This window comes from Apis florea, unplaced genomic scaffold, assembly GCF_048593485.1.
Source record: "Apis florea isolate Af1SG1 unplaced genomic scaffold, ASM4859348v1 contig_3158_pilon, whole genome shotgun sequence".
NCBI lineage: Eukaryota > Metazoa > Arthropoda > Insecta > Hymenoptera > Apidae > Apis > Apis florea.
Genome location: NW_028256713.1, coordinates 5,116,457 through 5,143,968, shown reverse-complemented (window position 1 = coordinate 5,143,968; position 27,512 = coordinate 5,116,457). Strand labels below are relative to the sequence as shown.

General features: G+C 39.6%; 1 protein-coding gene across 13 annotated transcripts in view; it reads left to right on the top strand.

Moving 5' to 3' along the window:
• LOC100868187 (RNA-binding Fox protein 1) overlaps positions 1–27,512 on the top strand; it is a 305,806-nt gene that overhangs the window by 205,365 nt on the left and 72,929 nt on the right. For 9 of the 13 annotated variants that reach the window (XM_012493722.3, XM_086909535.1, XM_086909530.1 and 6 more), the window contains 4 exons: positions 220–507; positions 7,730–7,993; positions 8,579–8,632; positions 24,737–24,829. In XM_012493722.3, the coding sequence (XP_012349176.3) occupies positions 223–507; positions 7,730–7,993; positions 8,579–8,632; positions 24,737–24,829 (696 nt within the window). In that variant the 5' untranslated portion in view covers positions 220–222. The remainder of the gene's footprint in view (positions 1–219; positions 508–7,729; positions 7,994–8,578; positions 8,633–24,736; positions 24,830–27,512) is intronic. The other 4 variants (XM_086909537.1, XM_086909538.1, XM_086909539.1 and 1 more) reach the window with 2 other exon arrangements.

Genomic DNA, 27,512 nt, shown 5'->3' with positions numbered 1-27,512 from the left:
TATTCCAAAAAATATATTAATCAACACCTTCTCCCTATCCTTCATTCAACCTCAAACATTATTTCCTCGAAATTCAACTCAACTAAACAAATTCTACGACATTTGTCTCTTTATCCAGAAGCGTAATTAAAGACAGGACTCGGACAATTAAATTAAATCTCTCGTCTATGATCTATTTGCTTTTAAAAAAGAATAACATATGATATTTCTTATTCGCAGCACATGGTGCAGACAGGAATGGCTGCGCCCTACGGTGGGGGTGTCTTCCCCCCGCCGGTGAACGGCGTAGCGGGCGTCGTGGGGGCGGCAGGGGCTGCCGGTGAGGTGAAACCACCACCCCCGGTGCCGGTGAAGGAGGACAACAGCGGCGCACCCCAACAGCCACCACCCAGCGGCCCTCAGGTTCCACCGCCGGCTGGTGCCCCACATCCAACCGCCCCCGGTGCCCCGACCGCGGCCAGCTTCAGCCCGCCCCCGCCTCCAAACGGCGTCGATCAACAGGCTATTGTGAGTATAGCGCTCGTATTTTTTTTTTTTTTTTTTATATACGCTTCCATTCGTCACTTTGCTTTTCGTTCATTCGAGATCGGTCGACAATTACAATTGTATCGTAATTGTAAAATTTTTGGAAAGGTTTGTCTTGTATAATTGACTCGTTAATTTGCACGCAGTGAGGAGGATAAATGAATTTTTCATTTTTCGCAGTAAAAGTTGGCGTTGATGATCTTTTTTTTTTTTTACGAGTGTGGATAACGCGTGTTAAGACCTACTTGTGATTGCTATAAACGTCTGGTTTCGAGCGATAAGTTATTTTGTTATCGTTATTTATTAATCGATTAAGATTTACCAGCCCAATGTACCAACAATCCATCCTCGCTTGGATATTAATTTATTAGAAATTAATTACGATCGATTTAATCGAAATTACTGGTGTTGCAATTAATTAATAATTCGGCACGATAGCTATAAAATAATGTGAATAGAATAGAAAATAGATTAATTATAATCAAATTATATTATAATCAAAAATATTTATGCATCCTTATATATTATACGTATAAAAAGGAAGATTTCTTTCTTCAAAAACCATATTAATTTTCTATTCTTCCCATGAAAAGCTAAATATAAACTAAAAAAAAAAAAAAAAAAAAAATTATCGTTATTATGAAGACGTATTGCTCTTCTCTTCATTTCCACGAAGAACGAAACAAACGTGCAAAAAAAAAAAAAAAAGAGAAAATATGGTAATATCCTACACGAAAAGCATCGTCCGATTTATCAAACCGTTTCGTGTTCTCCCGCTCGTTGACATTCCCGCTGCGTTTCGCACTGGAGGAGGGGAACACTCACTTCCGGCGGATACGGCCGGTAGAACGCCGAGGTCGCATCGATAGACCGCGCTTTTAACACCGGCCCAAGTAGCTCTTGGATCCAGATTCTCCTTGTTTCATCAGGACCTTTGCCGTTCACCGACAAAAGTTCACGTAATCGACGCCACGTCACGTCTACGATGAGCCTCGATGATTCAAGGCACGTACGAACGAGAGTAGAAGAGGAACAGGGGTTCCGTAGAAAGTTCCATAGAATCGAGGAGGGATATTCGCAGGGTATTTGCGAAAGTTTCGAAAATTTCGTGGAATTAAGGGAACGACGAAGGGATGGGATTTGATTTGATTAAATCTCTACTGAGAATTAGAAATTCTTAATATATTTTTCTTCGTAATTTATACCTCGTTGGAATTTTAAACTAGTGAAAATTCTTGCCAATTTTTTTTCAACTTTTAATAAATTTCAAATTTGAAATTCGCACGATATAATATACAGCCAGCAGTTTAACCAGCACGAGACGACACGTATGCAAGGGGTTGAAATTGCAAGATCCGTAGTTTCGAGAAAGAAGACGAAAATGAAGGATGAAGGCTGGGCTCGAGCCACCCCTCGATTTAAACCCTACTCGTCGAAGAAATTACCCAGAGAGGGCAGAACAACTGTTCCTTCCGCATGATTTTTATCGACACGATCAAACACGTGAATACCCCCCGCTCGCTCTTTCCATCCTTCTCGGCCCTCGAACGCCATTGTAAACGCGATCGAAATTTATTTGAGCGCGCGATAACAACTCGTCGTCGTCGTCGGGTGGCGTGCGCGCCTGGCAATTAACGCGACTCATAAAGCGGCCTAATTAGCCGCGCTAATTAAAGTAAATCCGTTCGTTAATTCGATTTACTAGACGGCTGACTGGATTCTGGCGACGGGAGGGAGGGGGTAATTCTTTGCCACCACGTTAGTTAGACACGGCCGACAACAGCTTTTAATTAAAAGGCCCGGTAAATCTTTGCCAATCTCGTCTGGTTCGGTTTGAATCGCAAGAGAGTTGTTTGAATCGGTGGAAAAAAAATGGAGGGATTAGAATGAAAGATTTCAGGGGAGGGATATTTCGCCTAATATCGAAATTGATTTCTCTTTTTTCTTCCCGAGAATACGATTATCCCTGACGATAGTAAAGCGCATAATTTAATTTCCTTTGTAAAAGGAAACAAAAAAATGGACGATCCTTCGATGAAAAATTGGAATTCTTTCCGTAAACCAAAACATTTAAACCAACCAACAATTTCCACGCGAATCGGGGACAAGTGTTTAATCAATTTTCCAATTGATCACATCGTCGAAACATAACACGATTGGCTATGTAAACGTTCGCAACGATCCTCCCCTCCTTCGATTGCCATTTCAATTCCGCGGTTTCCATTCAATCTCGAATTGCAAATTCCACCGCTCGATAATTTGCACGCATGCAGAGAGACGAGGGCTTTCCTATCCTTCCTTGACTTGAGCAGGGACTCACGAATTATCGGGACAAGAATCGGGACGTACGATTCGGAGGACAGTTTGTCGGACGGTCGTATCTAATTAACCCAGGCGCACGGCGGGCACGCGGACCATTTTGGACACGGTTGAGCCAAGCGTGAAGAGTTTCGAACAATGTCGTGGTTCCGGACGACGTGGCCGCTTTGTCCGTCCCTCAATTATCCGGCCCCGGTTAGTCACCGACTCGTAAAGCCGCGTTTCGTTCCTCTTCGACCATTTTGCGATCCCCTGGTTCAACGTTTTCAACAGAATCTTGTTGAATTGTTGAAGAGTTTGGGGAGGAACGAGAAGCTCTAATTTTCGTGTATACATTTTTGTTTTGTTTGAAGTTCGAACAAGGTTTGACTCGATTGATAAAAAGTTGGGAAAAGTTGAGAGGTAGGTTTTTCTTGTCGTTTAAAAAAAATAAATAAATAAAATTATTTGGCGTAAGAAAAGAAGGAGATGTTCGATAATTGTTGTGGTTTTGCAACGTGCAATTGAAAGGCTAATAGATAGATAGAAAGAGTTTTTGTTTCGTGAAAATTAGAAGTGGTAGAATTTTATGTTTCTAAAAATTTGTAATCTCTATCTTGGAAACGAGAAAGATGATGTTTTGAAAATAGCTTTAGAGATGCTTGATTCGATCGAAAGCACCTAAGGAGTAATCGTATCTCTAAGGGATTTTGATTTGGAAGATTGGAGACGTACTTTGAGAGCTGGTCCCACGAAATTCACTGCATCCAAAGATCTATTTAAGGATTAGGTGATTTTGGAGATGGACTTTTGAAGTCGAAGAACCTTGAACATCTGTCCATTGAAGGAAGAAGGCACTTGGGGATCTGGTTTTTCAAGGAGAGATATCTATCTATGGGATTTCAGTTGCTGTGGACGTGAAATTCAAGAAATATTTCAGGAATCTTTGTCCTTTTAAAAAAATTTCCTTTATTAAAAATCAAAAAGGAAAAAAAAAATCTACTCTCGATTCGGAAAAAATACAGAATCACTTCGTGCTATCACATTGAATTACATCCAATTTCGTTAACATATGTTTGCTTTTTGCTGCATTTCAAAGATACGTAATTTCATTCGTGTCTTGCTTAAGAGGAAATTAACGTGATGCAGCTTGAACGTTAAAATTAATTCCATATCTTGCATAATACTCAAATGCATTCGAAATGGTCTCTCTATGCACAATCGTTCTATAGAAAGCGTTTAATTCCGGGCTATTTATAGAACCAGAGTTCTACAATTTATCTACACCTCATACTGGACCTGGAACGGGACAAACAAATTATACACAGTTGATACACCGTGATAGAAATTCTCTGATTCTCTATAATTCGAATAATCGAGTCTGTGTGCGTATAGATACATTAATACGAATTCGTTTAGCAATTAATCGAATGGTGGCCAAAGTTTCGCTCCAATAAATCTATTATACAGTTCCAATCCAGATTATCGACCTCTTTCTTTCGTAACCAAACGGATTTTAATTCACAATTAGAATTTTGTCTAAACAGATGAGTTTTACGAAGTTTTCGAATAAAAGGAAAGAGCGATTCAAATGCAATTTCATTCGATAGTCCGTCTCTATATCTTAAAACTTATTCTAAAGATTCTTCTCTCTCTTCATTCTACGATATTCCTATAATTTTCTAACCTCTTCCATTAACCAACTGTGGTACATTCAATAAATTCGAAAAGACGAAACGAAACGAAAAAAAAAACCTGTGCCTCGCCTCGTTCAAGGAGAGCATTATCACACTGGGCGAGACACAGGAGCGCAGTTTTGCCTCACAATGCCAAAAGTCGAGCGCCCATTGAAATCGGTGGTTGGCGCAAATTAAAAGTTCCTTTTCAACGAGCACGGTGAATGGGCTCCCATGGACGTCGTTTCTCCTTTCACGCGAAGAGGAGCCCAGACGAATCCAGTTTTCATCCGAGCAAAGTTTTCGGATTGCCGATGTCTCGAAAATTTTTCGATTCGCAACCTTGTTCTCCGATACCGACGTCTCGAGGATAGTTCGAGTGTTTCGCGGATTTTCCATCGCGGAATTATCCACCCTCTCTTACCCCTTGGACGAAGGGTTCTCGCGAGAGTTTCGCGAGTGTTCTCGAGTTGAGACTGTTTCTGAAAGATGTAGGGAGAAGAGGAGAAGAAGGTTCGAAGGATTTTGGATTGGAATAATTTTGTTTCGAATTTAATTAGGGATTCGTGTTTACGATCTGTTTCCGTTTCGGTAATTTTCTAATAAGAAATTTAAATTAATATCGGGTGCATGAAATGTGCTAGGGATATTAATATTAATTAGGATTAATAAGTTTTGTGTCGAAATTTAGGAGGAAAGGAATTAACGAGGAGAATCTTTGGAGAAACTTTGAAGATATATCGTTACAGAGGCAAATAGAAAATTTCATCGTTAAATTGAATAGAATTTTAATTAAAATTATTATTAAGTTTAAAAGTCATATTATAAGTTTATTATTAGTTTGTTATGCACACAGATATGTGTACATTTCGTATATATTTTAATATAAGTCGATAAACTATAACGTTTGAGAAATTTTAACGAGATTACGTCTTCGTAAACAATAAAATGGTAACCCAAAAAGACACTTGCAGATACCTCGAGTGCAAGAGGAAAACACATAAATCTCTGTTTCGGGGAGGGGAAGGAAGGGAAAACTTTTTCGAATAAAAGATTGTTCAGATTGTTCCTCCTCCATCGCGAATTCATAAATTTAACACGAAATTGGTTGGTCTAACTGAGACTGGGAAGACTGATGACGTTTGTTCTTTGGTTCTAAGGTCTTGCCCCTTGTGTCGGATCCCAGTGTATTTTTGCGGCTACTCCTTTAAAAGGAATTGAGAAGGAAACAAATGACCCGCAGTTTTCGGGAACGATAAATTCCTGCCAGGGTGGAGAGAAATCCCTATTATTTATGTCAGCTGGAGGACCTTCGCCTGGAAAATCTACGAAACGTTTCTCCTCAGGGTTAATGGTACTCGATCGTGAAATCCCTTGCGGTCGAAAAATACACCTTTCCCACTTCCAGACTCTTCTTATATTTTCAAAGAGGGATCACTCTCGTTTCTCCTATTTATACTTTATAATTTGTATAAAAAGAATCCGGAAAATTCTAAATATATTTTAGATTTCGTCGAAATCTGTTTGGAAATATTTCATATTTCTTTGCTTTCTATTTATCTAAATAGAAAAGAAAAGCGTTAATATCTGTATTCAAGAAATAATTTTCAAGGGAAAAGAGTGCAGTATCGTGTGTAATTCGTCGAATTGAAACGTCACTCATAAAATTGTATGAATGGAAAGTATTAAGAAAACAAGCTGAAATGTTGTATATATCGTTCGATTAAACGTGGTTGCGGAGAATTCATCTATGATTCTTTTTATTATTATTATTTCGATATAAAATTTTTATCATTTCAAGAATCGAATCTTTAAACAAGAAAGAAAGTAAATATGCAATATTTACAGAAAATATTACAGAAAAAATCCTCAATGAAGAGAGATCCGATCGGACGAACATTGAAAGAATAAGTAACAAAATTTCCATTCCCAGATCTACAGAATTTTTTCTAGAAAGAGGTTGTAAAAGACAAAGTTCTTCTAATCCACCACGAAACAAGCTACCTGGGTCGCACAACACGTCTGCAAGCATATTGAAATCCTTCCTCTTCGTCTCCCTTAATCTCTGCTAGGATCGGTGGATAGTGGACAGTGTCGAAGCTCGATGAATAATTCGTGAGTTTCCCACGGTGAGAAAAGGAGGCAAGGCTCTCCCGCCCCATCTAAATTTCATCGAGCATCTATCACGTTCTTGGACGCTCAGATTAATTCCTTTCTCGATGAGACGTTTGAGCACCACTCCATTTGTTATTCCCGAGGAAATTAATTGCTCCCCTTAAAAGGAAAAAGTATTTTCGACTCATTCTAAAACAGCCGGAACGACTAAAACTAATCATCGATGTGTGTGCTGATTTCGACGAAAATTTGCAATCCAAGAGATCCTCAAATTGTTATTTATAATAGTGAAGATAAAATAATAATCGTATCCCATGGCTGCATCGTCCATGATTTTGAACGTGGTGAATGGTTGAAACTTGTCGTTCTAAGGCTAAGCGTTTATTAAGAGTCGGTCCCCGTGGTCGAAATCGCTTTAGTTCCAATGGATAGTTGGCAGTGTAGGGTAGCGACAGACGTGATAAAGTTGAAGGTGGTATTCAGTAGCGAGGGTAGAAATTCCACGCAGCGGCAGCTGCGTCTGACTATACGCGGCGTGCGTTCACTTAGCCTCGTTAGTGGCGCAAGCGAGATAAGGTCGGGCATGCGGCTGACCACTTACAGCCGTCTCTACTTGCGGCTTCTAGTATCAGGACATCTGGAATGCTAACGATCTCTCTTCCTTTCGTTCTCCCATCTCGTTCTTTTCCTTTTTTCTTCTTTTGCGAAAATTCGTCCAACCCAATCATTTGGAGAATTCAATTGCAACCTGAACGGCCAAGAAAAATATTCAAGTATTCATTATCAACTTTATAGATTGTACTAATTTTAGATATTTTTAGGATTACTAATTTAAATTAAAAGAAAAACAGCTTTGAACACATTCGATGCAGCGCGAAAAGATCGAAAAAGATCTTTAACGATTTCTCGACAAGTACGAAAACCAATTAATCCCCAAGAAAATGTTACTTTGAATTCCTTTTGAAAAGCATCGCGAGAATATTCGGGTTTCCAATAGACGTAGAATAAAGGAATAAAAATTCGATCGAGAAAGATCGAGTTTTTTTATCATCGACCAATCTCGAACACACGAGTTGCTTTTTAATGCTGACACGATGCTTGATCTTCGACGACAGTCGGAGGTGTTTCAGGCAGCAGTTGCGGCCGCGGCAGCAGCGGCTGCGGGCGGCGGTGGCCAGCAACCCGCCCCCACACCCGCCGGCAACGAGAGCAACCCCGAGGGCGCCGTCGAGGGCAGCGCCCTGGTACCTGTCACTTCAGGTGCAACCACACCTGCCACCGCAACACAGGGTACAGACTTGAAAGGTCAACCGAAACGCCTTCACGTCAGCAATATACCTTTCCGCTTCCGAGACCCTGATCTCAGGGCAATGTTTGGGGTAAGTGTTTCAATTTTCAATTATTTATCTTCACTTTGCAAAAAGTTTAACGAGTGATCGTGTTGTATTACCGTGGGAGGGAGTGAATTAATTATTCGTTCGTATAATGGTATGGAAGTGATAGTTTTGAAAGTTTTGATAATCGTATCCCTTATTATTCATTTTTATATTAACTCATTAAGGACCAATGTTACGTTAATATCTTTCGACGGATCCTACAATTCTATATAACTTTTGAAGAAATTAAATTGTTTAACGTGTTAACAATATATTATTGATTGTATTTCTTTCTTTTTCTTTTTTTTTTTTTTTTTTTTTTTTTCTAAACTATGGAAATTTATTCCTCTATCTTCGATTTGTGCAAAATATTTATAAAGTTTCTATAAAGTTTGTATCGAATGACAAAGTATCTTTCTTAAACTTTCGCTAACAAATATGTTTCGTTTTTTTTGTACATTGTTTTTTAAAAATATATAACGTCACATTCGAATAAGTTCATTAATCATTATTTCCCCTTGTTGGTCCTTAATGGGTTGAACACGAAGATGACACGTTCTCGAGACAACGTTGCTTTCTGTTTTCCAGCAATTCGGGCCGATCCTCGACGTGGAAATCATATTTAACGAAAGAGGAAGCAAGGTAAGCTCACGTCGCCCTTAGGCTGCGAGCCACCCCTGTCAACCCACCCCTGAGAATTACAGTTAGACTTAAGCCACACACACACGCACACGCACACGCACACACACGCATACACACACACACACACATACACAGCCGCGTCCCAGGGCCACGAAATCCTCGTCGCCAGGATGGATTCGCGCTCGAAATCTCTCACCGATCCTCTCCCCCCCGCCGTTAATCCAACCGCCACCATCCCCTCCCTGAAACCCCTCTCCCATCCCTCGATTCAACGCCACCACGAGTTTCTCGCTCGAACAATCCCCGAGAGTTCGTTCGAAGGCTACACGAGGAACACCAGAACTGATCCACCGGAGTTTCTCGTCGCTCGAACAACCTTTTTATCCGCCTAACTTTCGCAATCTTCTCACCTCCGTGCCCTCTTTCATTCCTTCGATTCCTCCCTTATTCCCTCCTGCAGCCGCAATCATCGCGCGGACGTGACCGGTCTCTCTCTCCATTTTCCAGTGGAAAAACTTTTTCGAAAAAAGAAAATAAAGAAAGAGAGAATGAAAGAAAGAAAACTCGGACGCGAGGACAAACCTGGTCACGAGGACGCTCACTGGGACCCGTAATCTTTCGTTCCAGGGGATGCAGCGTCACAATGGAGGAAGGGGAGGATTGTTCCATCTTCCTTCTGGAAACTTTTTCTTGTTCGAGGAGAAAGGAGGGGGAAGGAATGGTTCAGGTGTTTTTTTTTTTTTTTTTTTTTTCTTTTAGAAAAAAAAGAAAGAAAGGAAAGTGAAAACTGAGTCGTGACGCTGCGTCTCCTCGAAACGTGCGTTCTTTTGCAGCGCGATGGCGACGCTCACGCGTCGTCCAGCTTCGAGATATCGGTCCCAGAAGTGGTGTAAAACGACACGGTGCCATTGTCGACCCGTTCTTCCGTGCCAAGAATCTTCGATTGATCTCCGTGTAATCCCAAAACGAGAGAGAGAGAGAGAGAGATCTGCTCGAGACGGGCTTCTTCGAGGATTAAAGGGTGGAAGGCCTTGGTTTTGAAAATCGGGGGATGAAATATCAAGGGAATCTTGGGGAGATGAGACGTTGAGATTGCTTCTTCCCGCGTGGTTGGACGATTCTCGTTAGTCAAGATTGTCCAGAAAACGTTTCTCGAGGAGAGTTCGTGAGGAGGAGGGGTGGTAGTTAGAAGGCGATATTTCGATCTCAAAGATTATTTCTTCGACCCTGGTTCTTTCTTTCGTTTGCGTCGTTCGATTTTTCTCGTGGAAAAGATAGAGAGAGGGAAGGAAGCGTTCGAAATTCGAAATTTCACGATGTATTTGTCTTTCGTCTACGATGATGGATGGAATTTTTTTCCACGAGAAAATCAGAATTATCGATCGAATAATTCCGTTTAAAATTTTTTCGATTTTTTCGATTCAGTTTGTTGTGTAATACTTTTTCTTAAGAATTATTTTATATCTTCTGAAGTTTCAGTTCAGATTCGATGATTTTTCGCTCTCCAAATATCCGAACTTTCCAATGTTCTTCATAGATCTAGATCAAGGAATAACAAGCAAATCCTCCTAATTATTTAGATAATCTCGCGAGATGATCAAACAATTCTTTCTTGAATCATCGAGATAACCTTGCAAGATAATCGAACTCGAAGTTGTTGTTATATCGATATCCAACGATTCTAATTTAATCCCCCTCGAGCATCCTCGAGATCGCCCTTCCAAGAAATGAAATGAAATCAAAAGTTGCACGAAAGGTTGCAGGTTTAATCGTCGTTCGTTCGTTCGTGCATGAGAAAATCTAAATCTTGCAGAGGAGAAGGAAAGGAGGAAGGAAAAAATAAAATTTAAAACGAATGTAAGAAGGGAGAGGATTTGAAGTGCGCGAAGGAGAAGTTTGAAATGCAAATAGGTTTCAATATGGATGACAGTGGTCTGGATAAGATCCGCAGTAATACATCGTGCCGACAGCCGGCATCCGGCGAGCTTGCATATTCAGCGTCTTTGCGTCAAGTACACTCAAGTGCACTTCATCAAGCTCCCGCGGTACCACTAACCCAATAGCATCGGCTGCTGACGATGTCACGCACGCCTGTCTATTGTCCATCGAATGATCGGGCACCCATCTTCTTGCGAAAACAAATTTTGTTGCTTTCGATGACCATATTTGTCCATAACACCAACCAATCCAACTTTCGATAATATTGCCGTTTGTTATCCTCGATAATTCCACCTTTTTATACGATTTTTTGAATCGTAGAGAATTTTAATTTTTTATCTATCCGTCGATCTTTAAATCGTGTCGCCGTGTAAAAATTGTCGATTTAAAATCTTAACTCTGTCCGCGTGGATCGACTCGAACGAGACGATGTAGATATTTTTTTTTTTTTTTTTTTTTTTTTATTAAAAATTCCAACGTCTCTGTGATTTTTAAATTACAAACGATAACAACGGAAACTTTTACCTCCAATTTTTTAAATATTTTTCCACCCTATGAATTAACTATACGACGAATGAGAAATTTCCCTTTATACTGCAAATACTTTTACACTCGTTCGATATCGGATGCGACGTTACTCTCTGAAATTTTCTTTCCCCTCTTTCGAACAATATTATTCTCAACCCCCAGAGACTTCCACTCCATTTCGATTCTTTTTCATCCACCCCCTCCTCTGCTCGCTCGTTCAAACGTCGTAATTAACTCCAATCCACCGTGGAAACTTTGATATCGGTCGAGTATAGAAAAGGAAACGAAATCTCCGTTACTCGAAATTACCCCATTCACTGGAGCCACATTAATCAAAATATTCATCAACGGGGAAACAATGCGCAAGCTTCAAACGTTTCCAAGAAATATCAAAAGTGTGACATTCGAGTCGAACTCCGTCTCGAAACGGAGTTAATTGGAGTTGGGAAAGGATAAAATCTCGTCTTGTTCCCCGCCCCATAAAACTTGGACAAAACTTGGCCGAGATTATGAAATCGCGCGGAAAGTTTCTCGCGTAGCAATAACGAGAGGCGAAAGAAAGAGGATTCTCAACTCTCTGGCCGTCGTCCCTCCCTAAGTAATTAGATCAGAAATCCATTATTTTGAACGACCTCGAATAACGATTGCTCGAAGACGGGCTGCTCTACGGTTCCCTTGCTGAAGCTTCCGCCACTCGAGGATGGAGTTCTCGAGGCACGATGATCGTGGAAGTTGGCGCGATGGATAGAGCTTCTCCATATTCAAGCGGTTCTCGCCGAGTACTTCTCCTGAATTTCATTGTCACTACACTCGAATCAAATCAGAATCCCCCATCTCGATGTTTTCGTACCGATGTTTCGAGACGATCCTTTTGCTTTCGCGAAGATTGCTGGAGGAAGGAGATGGTATATATTTGGAAGATTTGATTTTGACGATTTTCTGCATTGATAGATTTTTTTTTTTTTTTTTTCTTAGATTCGGATAAAGTTAAAATTTCTCTAAGTTCTTCTCCACGATCGTGTTAAATCGTGCTACCAGTTTTTGCTCTCGTGCTTGTTTTATTTCTTAAACGAACGAATAGATGAAATTAGAACGAACTTTTATATTCTCGCACGAAAAATTAGATCCATACAGAGCCTTGAGAAAATTCCCTCTCAACCATTCATCTTTGTTACTGAATTTAAATGTTCGATCGAATTATTCTTATTTCACTGTTTAAAAATCAAATCCTTACGAGATTCGCAAAGTAATTAAAATCTTGGGAGCGTAAAACGTTGCCTCGATCAAAGATCCCTAAGACTCTCATCAAGCTAATAGCCACTCGAACGGACGAGCAATCAATCAGAGCCTCTAATTGAATGAAGGAGGGCGACAATCGGTAATGCTCGCCTATTAGGTCACGGTGGAGAGGTCTATTTCGATCAGGGAATCCTGACAGGAAGCGCGGCTCGCATCCGTCATTGGAACAACCGATCCCAGGAGGAATAATAAGCGTGTTCCAGTTACAGCGGAGAGGCTGAAAGAGGATTAATTAAACTCGTTCGCGGTGGTTATCCCCGCACGTGTCTTTTCTTTCTTTCTCTCTCTCTCTCTCTCTCTCTCACTCTTCTTTTCTTTCCTCTTCCGCCCTTAGGGTGGTCGTGATTGGTTTCACGGTATTCCGGATAAAGTGATAAAGGATCACGCTCCAGTTTGTACGCGAACTGGATCAATCGATGCAATTGTTGTTCTTCTTCGTGACAGAGAGAGAGAGAGAGAAGAATTTTTTCGACGTCGATCGCGTACGAGTTCGTCAGAGTTATTCGTCAGATTCGTATAAAAGTGTTGGAACGATGTCTCGAGGAATGTGATTTGATAAACTTGGAAATTTTAAGTATTGATTCTTATCTTTATTGGGAATTTTTTTTATTAGGATATTAAATTTTGAATATTTTCTTTTTTTAATTTAAAAATTTGCTTCGTTCTTGCAGTATAAATAAAGTTATACTTTGAAAAAAGGAAAAGAAGTTTGAACGTTGATTTCATTAAAAATTGTTCGTTAATATTCTATATGGAAATTAAAAGATAAAAGATACGCAAGTAATTTCTTGTAATTTATTTTGAAAGATTTTTTGCGATTTATTTAATTGAGATTTTCACGAGAATCCGATTCGTCTCTACATTCGTTCTTCTATATTTCTTTTATCCATAAAATTCTTCTCAACTTAATAAACGATCGATCTACATCGCAATTTACATATCAACGAAATTCCAAAAGAATTACACTTCGAATATTTAGAATATTCCAAACGAGATCAACGACGAAATCGAAGAAAATTTCCCAGAATACGTGGTGCATTCTGCAAAAACCTTGGAGAAAGCTTAAGGAAGGAGAAAGTCGTTCGATAGGGAACCGTGATAAATCGTGGAAAAGCGGCCCCCCTGCCGTATAATTCGAAGTACAAGTCGGCATTCATCACGCGTCAGAGATCCCAACAACTCGACAATGGCACCGAGGACGTCACCTTTTGCATTGCAAATTCAATGGAACCCGACCGCGGTGTTCCCCTTGGAAATATGCGCCAACACCCGCGTTGCCATCGCTTTTTAGCATTTAAGCGATCGCGAGGACGTGACGGGGTTCTCTCCGCGCCGTGGAATCCACACGCAATTACCAGGAGCGGAAAGAAAAAGAGGAAATGAAAGAGACTTGTTGTCGGAAGAGAGATGAAGTTATATTATTACAGGAGAATTGCGAATTCGAAAATTCGTGATTCGAAATCACGAAGAGATTTGCTTGTTTTGCGACCCCGTCACGAAGTTATCCGCGTATCCTGGAAAATCGTTCGACACGGTCACGGTGTTCGATTTCCTCGTGAAACGACGATCGTCGATCGTTGTTTCGAAATGGAAACGTGGACGGTGGCGCACGATTTTCGGCGACGCGACAATTTAGATTTAAGGCGAGAGATGTGTGGTGCGTTGTGGGTGTGCGAATCTGTGAGAGAGACCTTTTCTCGAAAGCTTCGTCAATGTAAATGGAATGTGGCATCCCTAATGAAGTGCAGCATTTTGGAGAAGAGATACTTTGAGACCGGTGCGGAGGAGGGCGCTTATCGACTTGTCACTTTTAATTAACTTTTCTGCAACTATGGATTCGTATTTTTTTGTTTCGTTTCTTTTTTCTTTTTTTTCTTTTTTTTTTTTTTTTCTTCTTCTTCTTAAATCTTGTTGTAGAATTCGACTCGAGAAAAGATAATTCAATCTCGTTGAATTTTGAAAAGAAGAGAGTCGATTCGTTGGAGGGGCAAGTCGGTGAGCGCACTTGTCTCGCGCTGAGTATGTGCCAGTGACACGTACATACATACCATAATATAACCAATGGTGTTAGTTCTCGTAGTTGTTAGACGAGCTATTGCATTTTTACTAGCTAGCATTCCGCATTTTATCATTATTTAGCTCCCATTGGTTATAAGGCAGCTCGGTGCACCTTGCGTAACTGTGTTCGCAGCTGCTTTTGACGAACTGTGGTACCTAAAGTAACTAAAAAAAGAAAAAAAAAAAAAAGATACCATCATCCCTTTTTATCACATCCTCCCCCCCTTTCGAGAAACACCTTCGAAATACCTTCTCCCAAGACGAACTACGATTTCTCTTTATATTATATCGATCCTTTTCATTCGATCTTCTCATCGCCTTTTTTACAGTTCAATCGAAACCGTAATATTTACAGAAGAAGAAGGGAAAAAAGAGAAACGAAAAACAAGAAACAAAAAATAATAATAATAATAATAATAATTCATGGCAGCTAAATACATAAAATGCTTCATAAAAGATCTTCCATCACGATTCTTTTGCGTCGTTTCGAATAATTATATATAATTTCTAAAAATATCGTCCATCTCTCAAAATAATCGTTCAATAATAATATAATAACATATATAATAGAATTTTAAAGTAAGATCGATAAAATTGATGAAAAAAAGAAAAGAAAGTAGTTGATAAAAATTAGATCGTTTCGAGACGGACGCAGCAGCGGACACACGGTGCACCCACGGTGGGCCGGCTGCCGCCACTTCCGGTCGCGGAGGAGACCCTCGGGAGATGCTGCCCATTTGATTTGATGAAACTTTGTCACACCTCGTTTTTTCCTAAAGCTACATCTAACCAATCTCCATTCTTATCCTTCTCTCTCTCTCTCTCTCTTCTCTATTTCTCTCTTTTTCTCACTCTCTCTCTCTCTCTCTCTCTCTCTCTCTCTCTCTTTCTCTCTCTCTTTCTCTCTTTGACAAGTTTCCCAAGGCGTTTCAAGGCCGGTATACATATACATATATATACACATGTCACACTTAATTACACGCAGAGAGAAAGAAACGTATACATCGGGAGGAAGAAGACACGTTAGCTTGTTCATAACACGATTAGAGACACGATTATAAAAAGAGGCGTAAGCAGGAGACGATTATAATAAAATAGTTGAGAGTCAACCAACGAATTGCTGCCTGTTCGAGTTGATCTTTCTCAAGAACACCGCGTTCGAAACTTTTCTCGAGAGAGAAAACACACCTTTTGTTAATTTATATCTGTATCTCGCTACACGCCCTTATTGTGGTTCCACAGACAACGCCGCGAGTATATTACTAATCCACCTGCAAGTGTTGGATTGCGACAAATCGAATGACGGATTTCTTCGTATGTTAAAAATTTTAAAAAAAGCAAGAAGAAAAGAAAAATAAAAATTTCTTTATTATCGATTCAAGAAAGAGTATATTGGATCATAATCAAAAATCAACATTTACATGTCACAATCCAACGCAAACAGCATGACGTCGTACATATATTTATTACCATTGCATCTTCCGAAGTTTCATAAGTATCTCTCTCTCTCTCTCTCTCTTATATATATATATATATATCTATATATATCTCAATCAATATATACGTACATATATGTATATTGACACACGAGCACAGAGAACACACACGTTACATACACACACATCTTTACATGTACGTACGTACCTCTATCTATGATTGTTATATCATTATTATATATGTAAATAGTAGTCGCACGCTTTTGTCTAGGCGAAGTCGAAGGTATTAATGAAACGGCCCATGCTTCTACCTCTTTTATTACTCACGTATGTGTTTTAGGATAGAGAAATGCTGCTTTCGATCTCACCAACAGTTTTTTGTCCGGCGTTCAAGTATCACGTGTCGTTTGGCTCTTCTCGTTGCGATTTACACTCTACTGTCCCTCTCTCGCTCTCTTTTTCGCTCTCTCTCATTCTTTCTCTCTCTCTCTCTCTCTCTCTCTCTCTCTCTCTCTTCCTCGTCGATCGATCCATTTCCTCTCCAAGAATTCCTAATTCTACTTATTCGAAATAATTTTTTTAGAATTATCGATATCGCCTTGAAAAATTTCTTTTTCTTTTCTTTTTTTTTTTTTTTTTTTTTTGTAATTCTATCTCTCTCTTCGAACTGCTCGAAATTGGATTATTCGTTTCGTTTCGATCGATTCGGAACTCGTGGAAAAAATTCGAAAATTTTACCGAGCCTTGAAACTCCTGCAATTTTTTCGAACGATAATCAATCAATGAACACAATTTATCTTCGCACAATCAATAAAGTCGGTGAATAAAAATCGAATAGCGAATATTTTTCCAATATTTTCCTATCCCAGAGAAAGAAAGACAAAGAGAGAAGCGAGGAAGAAGCGAGTCGTGAGCGAGCGAGTGGATTGAAACGAGAGAGAGAAACGTAGGGAGCAAACTTGTAGACAGACGAGGAAAAAGATCTCTCACTGCCATTTTTTTCGTCGAGAAAAAAGAAAAGAAAGAAAGACACACAAGAATCACACACTTTTATACGAAGAAAACACTTGAAGCCACACACTTATATACTCCTATTGTCTCTTAACTCCTCCCCCCTCTCTCTCTCTCTCTCTCTCTCTCTCTCTCTTTCTCTCTCTATTTATTAAACGTATTTATTAAATATATATACATATATGTATCTATATATATATATATATATATAATGTTGAATCTCGTATTGTTTTTTGTGCGCTTTTATATCGCTGTTTGCCAGCTTCGGTCACAAATTTCAATTTATTCTTCGAGTTCCTTTCTCTCTCTCTCTTTCTCTCTGTCTCTCTCTGTCTCTCTTTATCTCTTTCTCTTTTCTCGTCCAACCTTTCCCTCCACCATCCTCTAATTACCATTCGTGAACACACTTTGTACACGCACGTCTAGCCACACGAACACCATCGTCATCGTGCACACACCGATTATCCGCTTAATTATCGTGTTATCGGTTCACGCGTTATCGTTCAGAGGCGAATATGCACATTTTACCCTTTGATCATTTGCTGATTTGTTTCTGGTACACGAGCTGATAGGCTCACTCGAATCACCTCCTGCTCCTTTATTTTCTTTTTTTTTTTTTTTTTCTTTTCAATCTTGGTCTTTCTAATTTTTCACGTAGGAAAAATATTTAACCTGTGTTTCCGAACGATGTGAATGGAGCTTGATGTTGAATATATTTGCGAGAGCGGAAGATGGATCTGAAAGGAAGAGAGAATCCTTCGTGAAATTTTCGATGAATTCGTTGTGTGTTCGCGGATTGTGAAACTGTAAAAAAAAAAAAAAAAAAAAAACGATTCTTTCGATGATACACTCGGATCTTATATCTTTCAAATGCACGAGTTTCCAAAAAAAAAAAAAATGAGATTTCATATCCATCCTCCTTTTTCTCCATCAATCTTCGTTACAATTTACAATTTAAATATTCAGCCTCTGTATGTGCAATTACAACGGAAGATTTGAAAAAATTCCTGAACACTCGAAGCGGCAATCTGTACGAACGATCTAAAAAAAAAAAAAAAAAAAACTCATCAATCAGAAAAAATTCCTCGAGGATAATTCCTCGAGATAATGATCATCGTTGCAATTTTCTTAAGGAAAGAATAATTAATCAACACCGGCCTGTTTTCGTTGGCCTCTCTCGAAAAATATTGTTCAACTTTTCGCGTTTTACCTGTCGCATGATTAACATTCTTATCTGAGATAACCTTTGTATCTTCCAAAGCACGCGCTCACACCTGGAAATTAACGTTAATTTCGCTCTCGTGTCTGGCATCCACCTGTTAACTAATCTATAGTTTAGATACAGAGATCGTCTCGTTGTCGAACAAGATCGACAATGTTGGCGAGAAAGAAATCGAAGGATCGAAAGGCGCTCGAGGATTTTTTCGCCGGCAATTAATCACCCGCCACAGGCCAATCATCAGTCATCCGAAGATCGCATCTATTCCTGGCTGGATGGATACGTCTTATTTACGTTGCACGCTATCGATTCTAACTTGGATCCTGAACCTTAGAAGAGTTTAATTCGTCCCGTTTCTCGTAAATTTAGAGTTGCATTCGAGAGACGAGAGTGTGGAATGGAAATGTGTCGTCCAGATTTAATTTTCGATTCGTATTTTATAAGATCGGTTCGAAGTTTTGAGAAGTTCGCAAGAATAGAATCGTGATATTGGATGTCGAAAAGCACGAAATAATTCACCCCGTTCCATCATTTTTAATGGGAAGGAAATTAATGGTGTCTTCTAATCAACTTGAGATAAATTTGCATACAGGAAGCGGATCATCCGGTATTTCGTTCCAGTATTTTTGGAAAGAAAATTAATGGATACTATCTTCGTTTACAGAGAACGTAGATCAATATGGATTCTTTTAAATTTCCTCGGTGAAAAACTACGGATGATATCCTGACTTTTGAAATTTATTCAGAAAACACGTGTACAAAAAAACGCGTTGTGTTTCCTTCAAAAGGAAATTTAATCCAACCTTTGAGACTACTTTTAACTCGCTTCTTCTCGTTTACATTCATTACTTTCTTTCTTCATCCGCTACGATCATGAATTGAGACTTAAAGTTGAGAATTAACGAGAAAAGAATCGATGAATTTATCCTATTTTTATTAAATTTCAACCGAGCCACTATTTTATTTCCATCCGTCTTCGCATTTTCTCCTTTTTTGTTTCTCGATAGTTTGTAAATCGTTTTCGCGGTATAATACGCAGATGTAAGCTCGAAACAGTTCCGGTTCGTGTCAAAGGGAAGCTCGATTTTCAATTGCAGGCGGGAAGATAAATTGCCCGATAAGGTAGAGCATGATTTCGTTCGTGACAAAGAGCCTGTTTTATCGGGCGAGCATGCTGGTTGTTTTTCTAATATCTCCCTTCCTGTTCCGGGATCCAACGTGGAAGATCCGCGAGAGGAAGGGGACGATCGCGATAATCATTAATCGTGTAATTACGTTTTTTTTCAACGGCGTAATCGCCCTTAAAGGGTTGAAAAATAACAATGGAGATTTAAAATATGATTTCCGGCCTTGCTTAAATTCCAAGTTTCCGGTTTTCGACACTTGCTAAAAAGTTTTACGAAACTTTCCACTCTCTTCCATGGTAATATTAAATTTTCACCCGGAGGAGGAGGTCGTGTGCGATTTTTCATCGACTTTTTGAAATTAAGTAATTCCATGCTTCGATGAATTTTTTTTTTTTTTTTTTTTTTTGTTCTCTGAAATATCGACGTTGAAAATTTGCAATTATTATTCGGTTTAATAGAGGTATATAATTAGTTTTACATGTATATTGATGCATCTAGAAGTTTAAAAGAACGTGTAAAATAAAAAAATCGAATATCCTATTCGTTATCGTTCTCGAGCTTTATCCTCCCTTCAAAATCCCTAGAAGTTGATTGGACAAATGTGAAGAAAGTGTAGGGGATTTCACGGTGTTCGAACTTGATTCCTTGGAATATATCCAGAGATGGATTCCGGAGAGAGAAACGAAGGGGCGTGATCGTGATTTCGTTTTAACTGGATTAACGTGAAAGATTTCTCGCAAGAGTCTGAGCGTGGATTAATTTCCTGAGAGAGGAGAAAGCGGCAGGCGCGGTGATTCCGTGGCCGGTCGCGCATTGCACGCCAACCTTAATTTTCCGAAAGCCGATAAGGCTTTAAGGAGGTTTTCGCCAAGATCGCGATCTCGCTCTCTGTCACGAGAACTGCCTCGCTTCGGGACGAGAACGCCCCCCTTTTTCGTTATCCTGGAGAAAAATCGCTGGGCGAAAAATAAGATCGATTCGTTGCAGTTTAAATTTTTATTTCAATCATCATCTTTCCCGAAGGGAATTTCGAAAATTCGTTCAGTTTGTCGTTTCCAACGTGAATTTTTTTTTTAAAAATGATCGAATTGGTGTTGGTGTAATTTTAATTTTCCGAATATTATTGTAAGAAAAATCAATTGTGGAATAGGAAATATTCGATGAATATATACATCTCGTAATTCTTTCGGAAAAATCGCTGGGAGAAATATATTTAGTTCGAGCAATATTTTACATTTTGTAAGTTTTGAAAGTAAATTTAATATCTTGACGTCACGTTTTTCCTATTTTTTTTTTTTTTTTTTTTTTCTAAATTTCAATAACTCCAACAGCTCAAGATGTTAAATTTATGTCGTTTATGTCACGTTTAAAATTAAAAATTCGTAAAGAATCGTTTCACCAAAAATTTTTCACAAAATAACACAAGATTTTTCAAACGTGAAACGTTATTACCGCACAATATCCAATATATCGTGGATCAAAATAACCCCCTGCCTCGTACTTCCATGTTATTTTACAACTAGCTAAAAATACGCTTGAACTTATGAACTGACCTCATACCAAGGGATCAAAAATAGTGAATGGCGTCGAGCAACGCTCGTTCGATTTCCCTCCTTCCTGCAAAATTTATTTCTCTTTCCTCCTCCTCCTCCTCCCCCTCCCCCTCCCCACCCTTCCGGTTCGTGATATTTCACCACTCGAAGCCTTCAATTTCGAAACAATGACGACAGAGAAAGTTCCCGCAGAAAACCATGTGGCGAGATTCGAAATAGGGCGAGAGCCTGCCTCTATTCGCGATGCAAATCGATTTGTCGATTATTCGATTCCTCCCCCTCACCACCCGCGTTCTCGAGACCGAGGCATTGTCACTACGGCCCTGCCTTATCGACATTATGCTGATTTCCCAAGTGGATCGCGTCGAAGCGACTCGTCGTAAGAAATTCGATGAAAAATAAGGGACAAACGACGCTTTTCCACCCACCCCTGAAATCTCGCTTACGGACGATCGTTGTTCTTTCAACGCGTATATACGCTCTTCCTCCTTCGTTTTTTTTTTCTTTTTTTATTATCTCTTTACTATGGCTTCTCCAAGGGAAATTTAATTTTTTTTTTTTTTCCAAAACCAAATGAAGTAATGCGAGTAATCGTAAATACCAAGACGGTGATAATAGGATAAATTTGAAAGTTTGTCGGAAAATTACTCGAAAACTTTGTGAATGTGAGAAGAGTTAAAGAAAGGTATATTCTATATTTGGAAAAAATCTTACAACTTTATATCATGCATCGTGATTATGGATTATATAGTTTTGCTCGAAAAATTTTGATCGATTACATTTTGCATGCACGCATAGTTCATCTATTTTTAATGAATTTCTGTGTCGAGTCGATAAATTTTGCGATTTAACATCTGTTTTTTTCTTCAAATAATCCGTCATTTTGAAATGACGAATTGATTTCCGCCCGGTGAACGTGAATCGAGAGAGATTGGGAAGGGCTTTGCTCCTGTCGAACGAAACGAGTCATCTGGAGAATTATCCGCGCAGAAATATTGTTTAATAACGTTCAGCGATACGGTTTATTGTTTACCATGACGCGTATATCCAATTCTATCGGTCTATTTATTCTCGTCGAATTTTCTTTCCGCGTTGATTGCGCGAATATGGAGGAGGAGAGTAAAAGTATCGTTAAAGTAAAAGTAATTTTTATATCGCTTCGGGGTAAGGATTTTGTTTCAGATTTTTTAACGAGAAGAAGGAATGGAGAGAGAAGAAAAGGGTCGAAGAATAAAAATTTCAGGGGGAAAGTAGGAAGGAAGCGAGAGATTAAAATATTCAAAAGTTCAAAATGCAAGTTTCTAAAAATTCCATTGCATAATTTATAAAGTTCCAGGAAAACTTCTAGGACTCGAATATTCTGGTCGAATGACTTTCTTGTCCCAACAATTTCCCGCCAAACAAATTCCCATTTTTCCATCCAGATTTTTAATGTATAAAAATTTTTATACCAATTCTCATTAATACTCGAAAGTATTGAATATCTTTCGCGTAACTACTGGTTATCCAATATTCAATCAACTTCCCTTAATATTTTTACTATCATTAAACTTGAACTATCCCAAAATTTCCATCGTCGAGGATCCGAATTTGGAAATCTTTCGCAAATCTCACTCACCCCCTCCCCCCCCCAATTTTCGATTAACCAAACAACAACTCCTTCCCCTAACCACCTCTCGATTAATTAATGAGAAATGGTGGCTCTCGATTATTCGAGAGGAATTCTCCACAGGGCAATTCAATTTCCTTCCATCGATTCGATTATGGTGGAACGAGTTACGATGTTTCTTGAGAGAAAGAGAGGGATGAAGACAGAGGAAACAAGCTCCTCGGTCTACCCTCCCTTCCCCCCTGTATTACGCGGGGAACACGATAACTTTGCACTTTACTACCCCCTTTCGCGTTTCTTCGAGAGCAGAGGCCGTATTTGATTTGACTTTAATACGATTTCTCAGCGATGGCGACAGTCTGGATGCACGTAACCGCTCCTGGCAGAAACGAAAGGGGACCGAGATGAGAGGAAGTTGATTATCCATCCACGTCTCTCTCTCTCTCTCTCTCTCTCTGTCTCTCTCTTTCTCTCTCCTCTTCTCTTCTCTTCTCTCTCTGCCTGAAATTAATTTCCTCGAATGAGAAATATGAGTTTCGTTTTCGAATCGAAGCACAGATTCAATTTATTTGTTTTTCGAAAATTATTGAGATTTCGAATTCGAAAGAATTAAATATATATATAATTATAGTTGAAATTTAGTTTAGTCGAGTCTTGTAAAATTTGTGTTGGTTCATATGTAGGACAGGTTCTAAGTCTCTCTCGCTGTGAAAGGCTGTGAAATGAGTTATGGTTCAGGGAAATTAAAGGTTCAGGAATTAAGCATGTATCAAGATTCAAGGATATTGTATTTCACGAAGGTGTGAGCGTGTCGCATCATATATTTTACATTAATATCACGGGGGGACACAACAAGAGTAGGAATTCTCCCTCCAAGATTCATGGCACCTTTTGATGCTTTTCCAATTTTTTTTTTCGTCACCTTCTTCTTTTTTCCTCTTATCGAACGTATTCAAAACGATTGCACACGACGTATGGCAGCCACACACATACACACACACATCACACACACACACACACACCTCGACCTGATACCGTCTCGAATTCGTCCCTTCATCCAACATCCCAGTGTTTCTAACACTTTCCTTTAATTTTCTTTTTCTCGTACACGCACCTCTCGGTACAAAGCAAGAGTCTTTAATGATATGACGATGACCATGATGACATGACACGATATGATATGATATGATAATGAGATGATTAATGTGACCATGACCATGATTTCTTACCATGATTTTATATTTACTTATTTGTTGCACGTTGTTTGGTGCGTCTCCGTAAGCAGTATGACGCGCTCGCAGACTCTCTGGCAAACCGACATTTCGGCAAATATATCGTGCTTCTTTTATCCGTATCGATCCATATTTATTAAACGAGTGCTTCGCCGGTCCTTCGCCGCCCTTCTCTCCCTCTTCGTGATAACCATTTGCGAGTGTAACGTTTAAAATTTAGAATCTTAATCGGTTTGAAAATTTTTTTCAAAATTTAAATTTAGGAAAAAGGAAAGGTGATAATATTTTTCAAATATTGAGAAATTTTGCTCACCGAATGAAACTCATCCGGTTTCACACGAATTTCAACGGTCCGTGAAGAACGGTCGGGACGCGTTCTGGCGCCGCCATGATGGGACGAAAGAAATCCAGCAAAACTTTTCGTTTCGCCCCTCGAGGCGAGCGTCTCGAGAGAGGATCTCGAGAATTAATTAGCGGCAGACGGCCATTGTGCGTTGCATTCGAGAAATAAACGGAAGAATAGGTTTAGAAGAGTTAAAAAAGACGGCCTCGAGGATCGAAAGATGGAAGAGGGCGAGGGGGCCAGGCGAAAAGGAAGAATCTCTCTCTTCGTATCGTTTTGAATGAAAACGTTTCGGTCGAATCGGCACGAATTCGATTTACGATACGCGTGGAAAGCGCGCGAGTTGCACGCGCTGCACTCCCCCACGAAAAATGCACTCGTTGGCCTCTCGAAGGCCGTTTCAAAAAAATGGCGATCGCCTTTTCCTCTCACCTTTTCTCTCTTTCTTTCTTTCGACTTCTTATCCTCCTTAATACTATTATTATTATTATTATTATTATTTTCTATCTCTCGTTCTTTTAACACACTTCACTTTCACTTTTATTTCACTCTTTTTTTTCTCTTCCCCTTTGTCTCAATTATTTTTTTTTTTTTTATATTCGTATTAACAGACACGAATGAAAATTGTTATTACAAAAATGCGTTACGGAAAAAGCACGAAATGTCGGGCCTGCCAGTCGGCTGTTTGCCGAGCGCTGGCAGTCTGTAAGTTGAGTTTAATGCATGTTGTTTTGTCTGTCCTTGCATGCAGGGATTCGGTTTTGTAACATTCGCAAATAGTGCTGACGCGGACCGGGCACGTGAGAGGCTACACGGCACCGTGGTTGAGGGCAGAAAGATTGAGGTGTGCATGAACATTCTTATACTTATATATATATATACATACATATATATATGTATACATTCGCCATTAATTCATTTATATACACGTGTTGTACTTATTTTTGCAGGTGCACAGCGGGAAGCGCGGACGAGCGAGTCTCCGCTCCTCGTCCGCGCTACTCGCTCATACAATTACCGTTATTTCGAATTTAATTCAACGGGCGACCAGCGATCGCTTCTATCGATCTTCTTTATTTATTTATTTATTTATTTATTTATTTATTCATTCATTTATTTTTCTCCCCCCTTTCTTTCTCGTAGCTAACAATACTACTACAACGTCGAACGCTGCTTCTAATTGAATTTCTAAAAACGTTGGTCGCCTATTCGAGATATCTGTGAATCTTAGATTACTTAAGCATATCGCGGGGATCGTGCTCGTAAATGATATCCCTCTTTTTTCTAATTTAATTCCATCCGTCGTTTGGAAATTTTTGCAAAAAATGTGTATAAACGAGATTTTACACCAGGTCATTTACGCAGCACGAGCTACGCGACTTTAATTTTAAGCAAGAAAACAAAAGGCTCGCTTGCGCTTTCGAAACACTGCTCGAAACACGGCGAGTTTTCGAATTTTCACGGAGCCACGGAGTCCCTGTTTCCGAGTATTTTATCGGCTATTTTATCGCGGTGGTTAATCGAGGGATAATTGCGGGGACAGGGAAGGATAGGTGGATGGATAGATAGTTGGGGAGCGCATTCTGGGTCAATCCAGATCGAGCACTCGAGCACTCGAGTGCCATCGATCGATTGGTGCTTGGAGCGTGTCGAGAGATTCGCGATCCTGACTCCTGTCGAGTGACTCGGACACTCCATTTTTGGGGGCAGGAGTCTCTAAATGTACAGTGCGATCCATAGATCTTATCGAAAATAGGTATAGATCAAATCTTGTATCAATCTTACGTTTGAAATTTAAATTCCAATCCCTTTTTGACCATCGATCAGTGGAGAAATTTGAAATTCATTGCACCATATTTTCTTCCAAAAAAGAGAAAAAAAATTACAAATTCTTGTGGACGAGTGGCTTCGTGAAAAGTAAAAGTGGCGAGGATCCCGTTGGCAATGGCGCGATTCAAGGATCGCGTGATCAATTGAAACTCGAAGGGAAGGAACGAGTCGAAGTTCGATCGATCGACGATCCCCCCTCCCTCAGTTAATCGGTTCTGATCGAGCGTGATGTCTGGCACAATGTCGATATCCGGCAATAGCAACTTAATCTGATTGGATAATGCGATTAATCGAGCGAACGAAATGTTGCTTCGAACACGTTTGGCACACCGGCGTGGCCAGAATCACTGTTGCGTCACCGTTCCTTTACGAGCCAACTTATTTATAGACGAATCAACTTTTGTGTGTAAATCGATTTGTAGAAATTCGCGTACAGAAATTCGAATTATGACGGGCGATTCGTTGTTTCTTTTTACGATACGATACGATTTTTTGTATTTTTTTTTTTCCTTTTTTTGTTTCTAAACGAAACTATTCAAACAATTGGATTGGATTTTGTTTGATCCAGACCGTGATTGATCGGTTGAGTTAATGCGCGGTGCAATCAAGTCTTTTCAGAAAATTTTGCACGAGTCACGCAAGTTTAAAAAGGTTGAACTTCAATTAAAGTCGACTTTAATCGTCATCGATCGAAGTTTTACTTGTGCAAGATTTTCAATTTGTAATTTATAATTGCATATTAAAAAATCGATACACCGAAATTTTCTTAGAAATTCGTCAATAATCAATAATTCATTGATTTGTAACGACTCGTCTGGACCAACGAAAAATCTTTCCCATCAGATTCACGAATTTGTATTCTGTCTCGCCATTGCCACGACGTGGAACCGTCACGACGCAAGTTTCGAAGGTGCAAGCACGGAGACCGAAAAGCGTGGGCCGTGCCACGAACGCGGACGGACAGCCTCGATTTTATCAATCTCGTCGAACATCTCATAAAATGAATTCAAATTCAAACTCGATCGACACGCGTCCGCGTGGGTGGTACGGGCACATGCACAAGCGACGAAGTTGAAGGGGTGGACGCGCTCGGGACAACTCCGTAAAAATTACATTTCAACGAAAAAGAAAAAAGAAAGAAATTGTAACGAGGGACACGTAGTACGTGCGTACGCGCACGTTCGAGTGTGCGTGTAAATGTAAACAGAGACAGAAAGAGAGTAAAAGTTGGCCAGTGAATAGGAGGATATGTATATACACAAGTATACTCTCCGTCTGGCAACAACGAATTAAATACGAAAGAAATATAAATATCTGATGTCTCTTTGTTGTCCCCTATATAGAGTCGTTCTACGCGCGACACAGCGACAGACGAGAGTCGAGGCGCGTGCGGGAAACATATAGTAGAGATCGGATAGGACGGTGTAGAACCGGAAAAAAAAAATATATATATATATGGAAGGCTAGTAAAACGAGATGCCGATACGATGGTTAACGGACGGAATATTGAGAGAGCGAGCAAACGAGATACGAAAAAAAAAAAAAAAAAAAAAAGAAACGAGAAAGAAATGAGAAAGAGAGTATGAGAGAAAATTGTTGAAAGAAAATTTTGAGGGCAAATAACGGCGGGCGAGTGGGACACTGAAGATGCCGGTCGAAAAAACGATCCCAGAAGTGTCCGAAAAGGTAAGGAAACC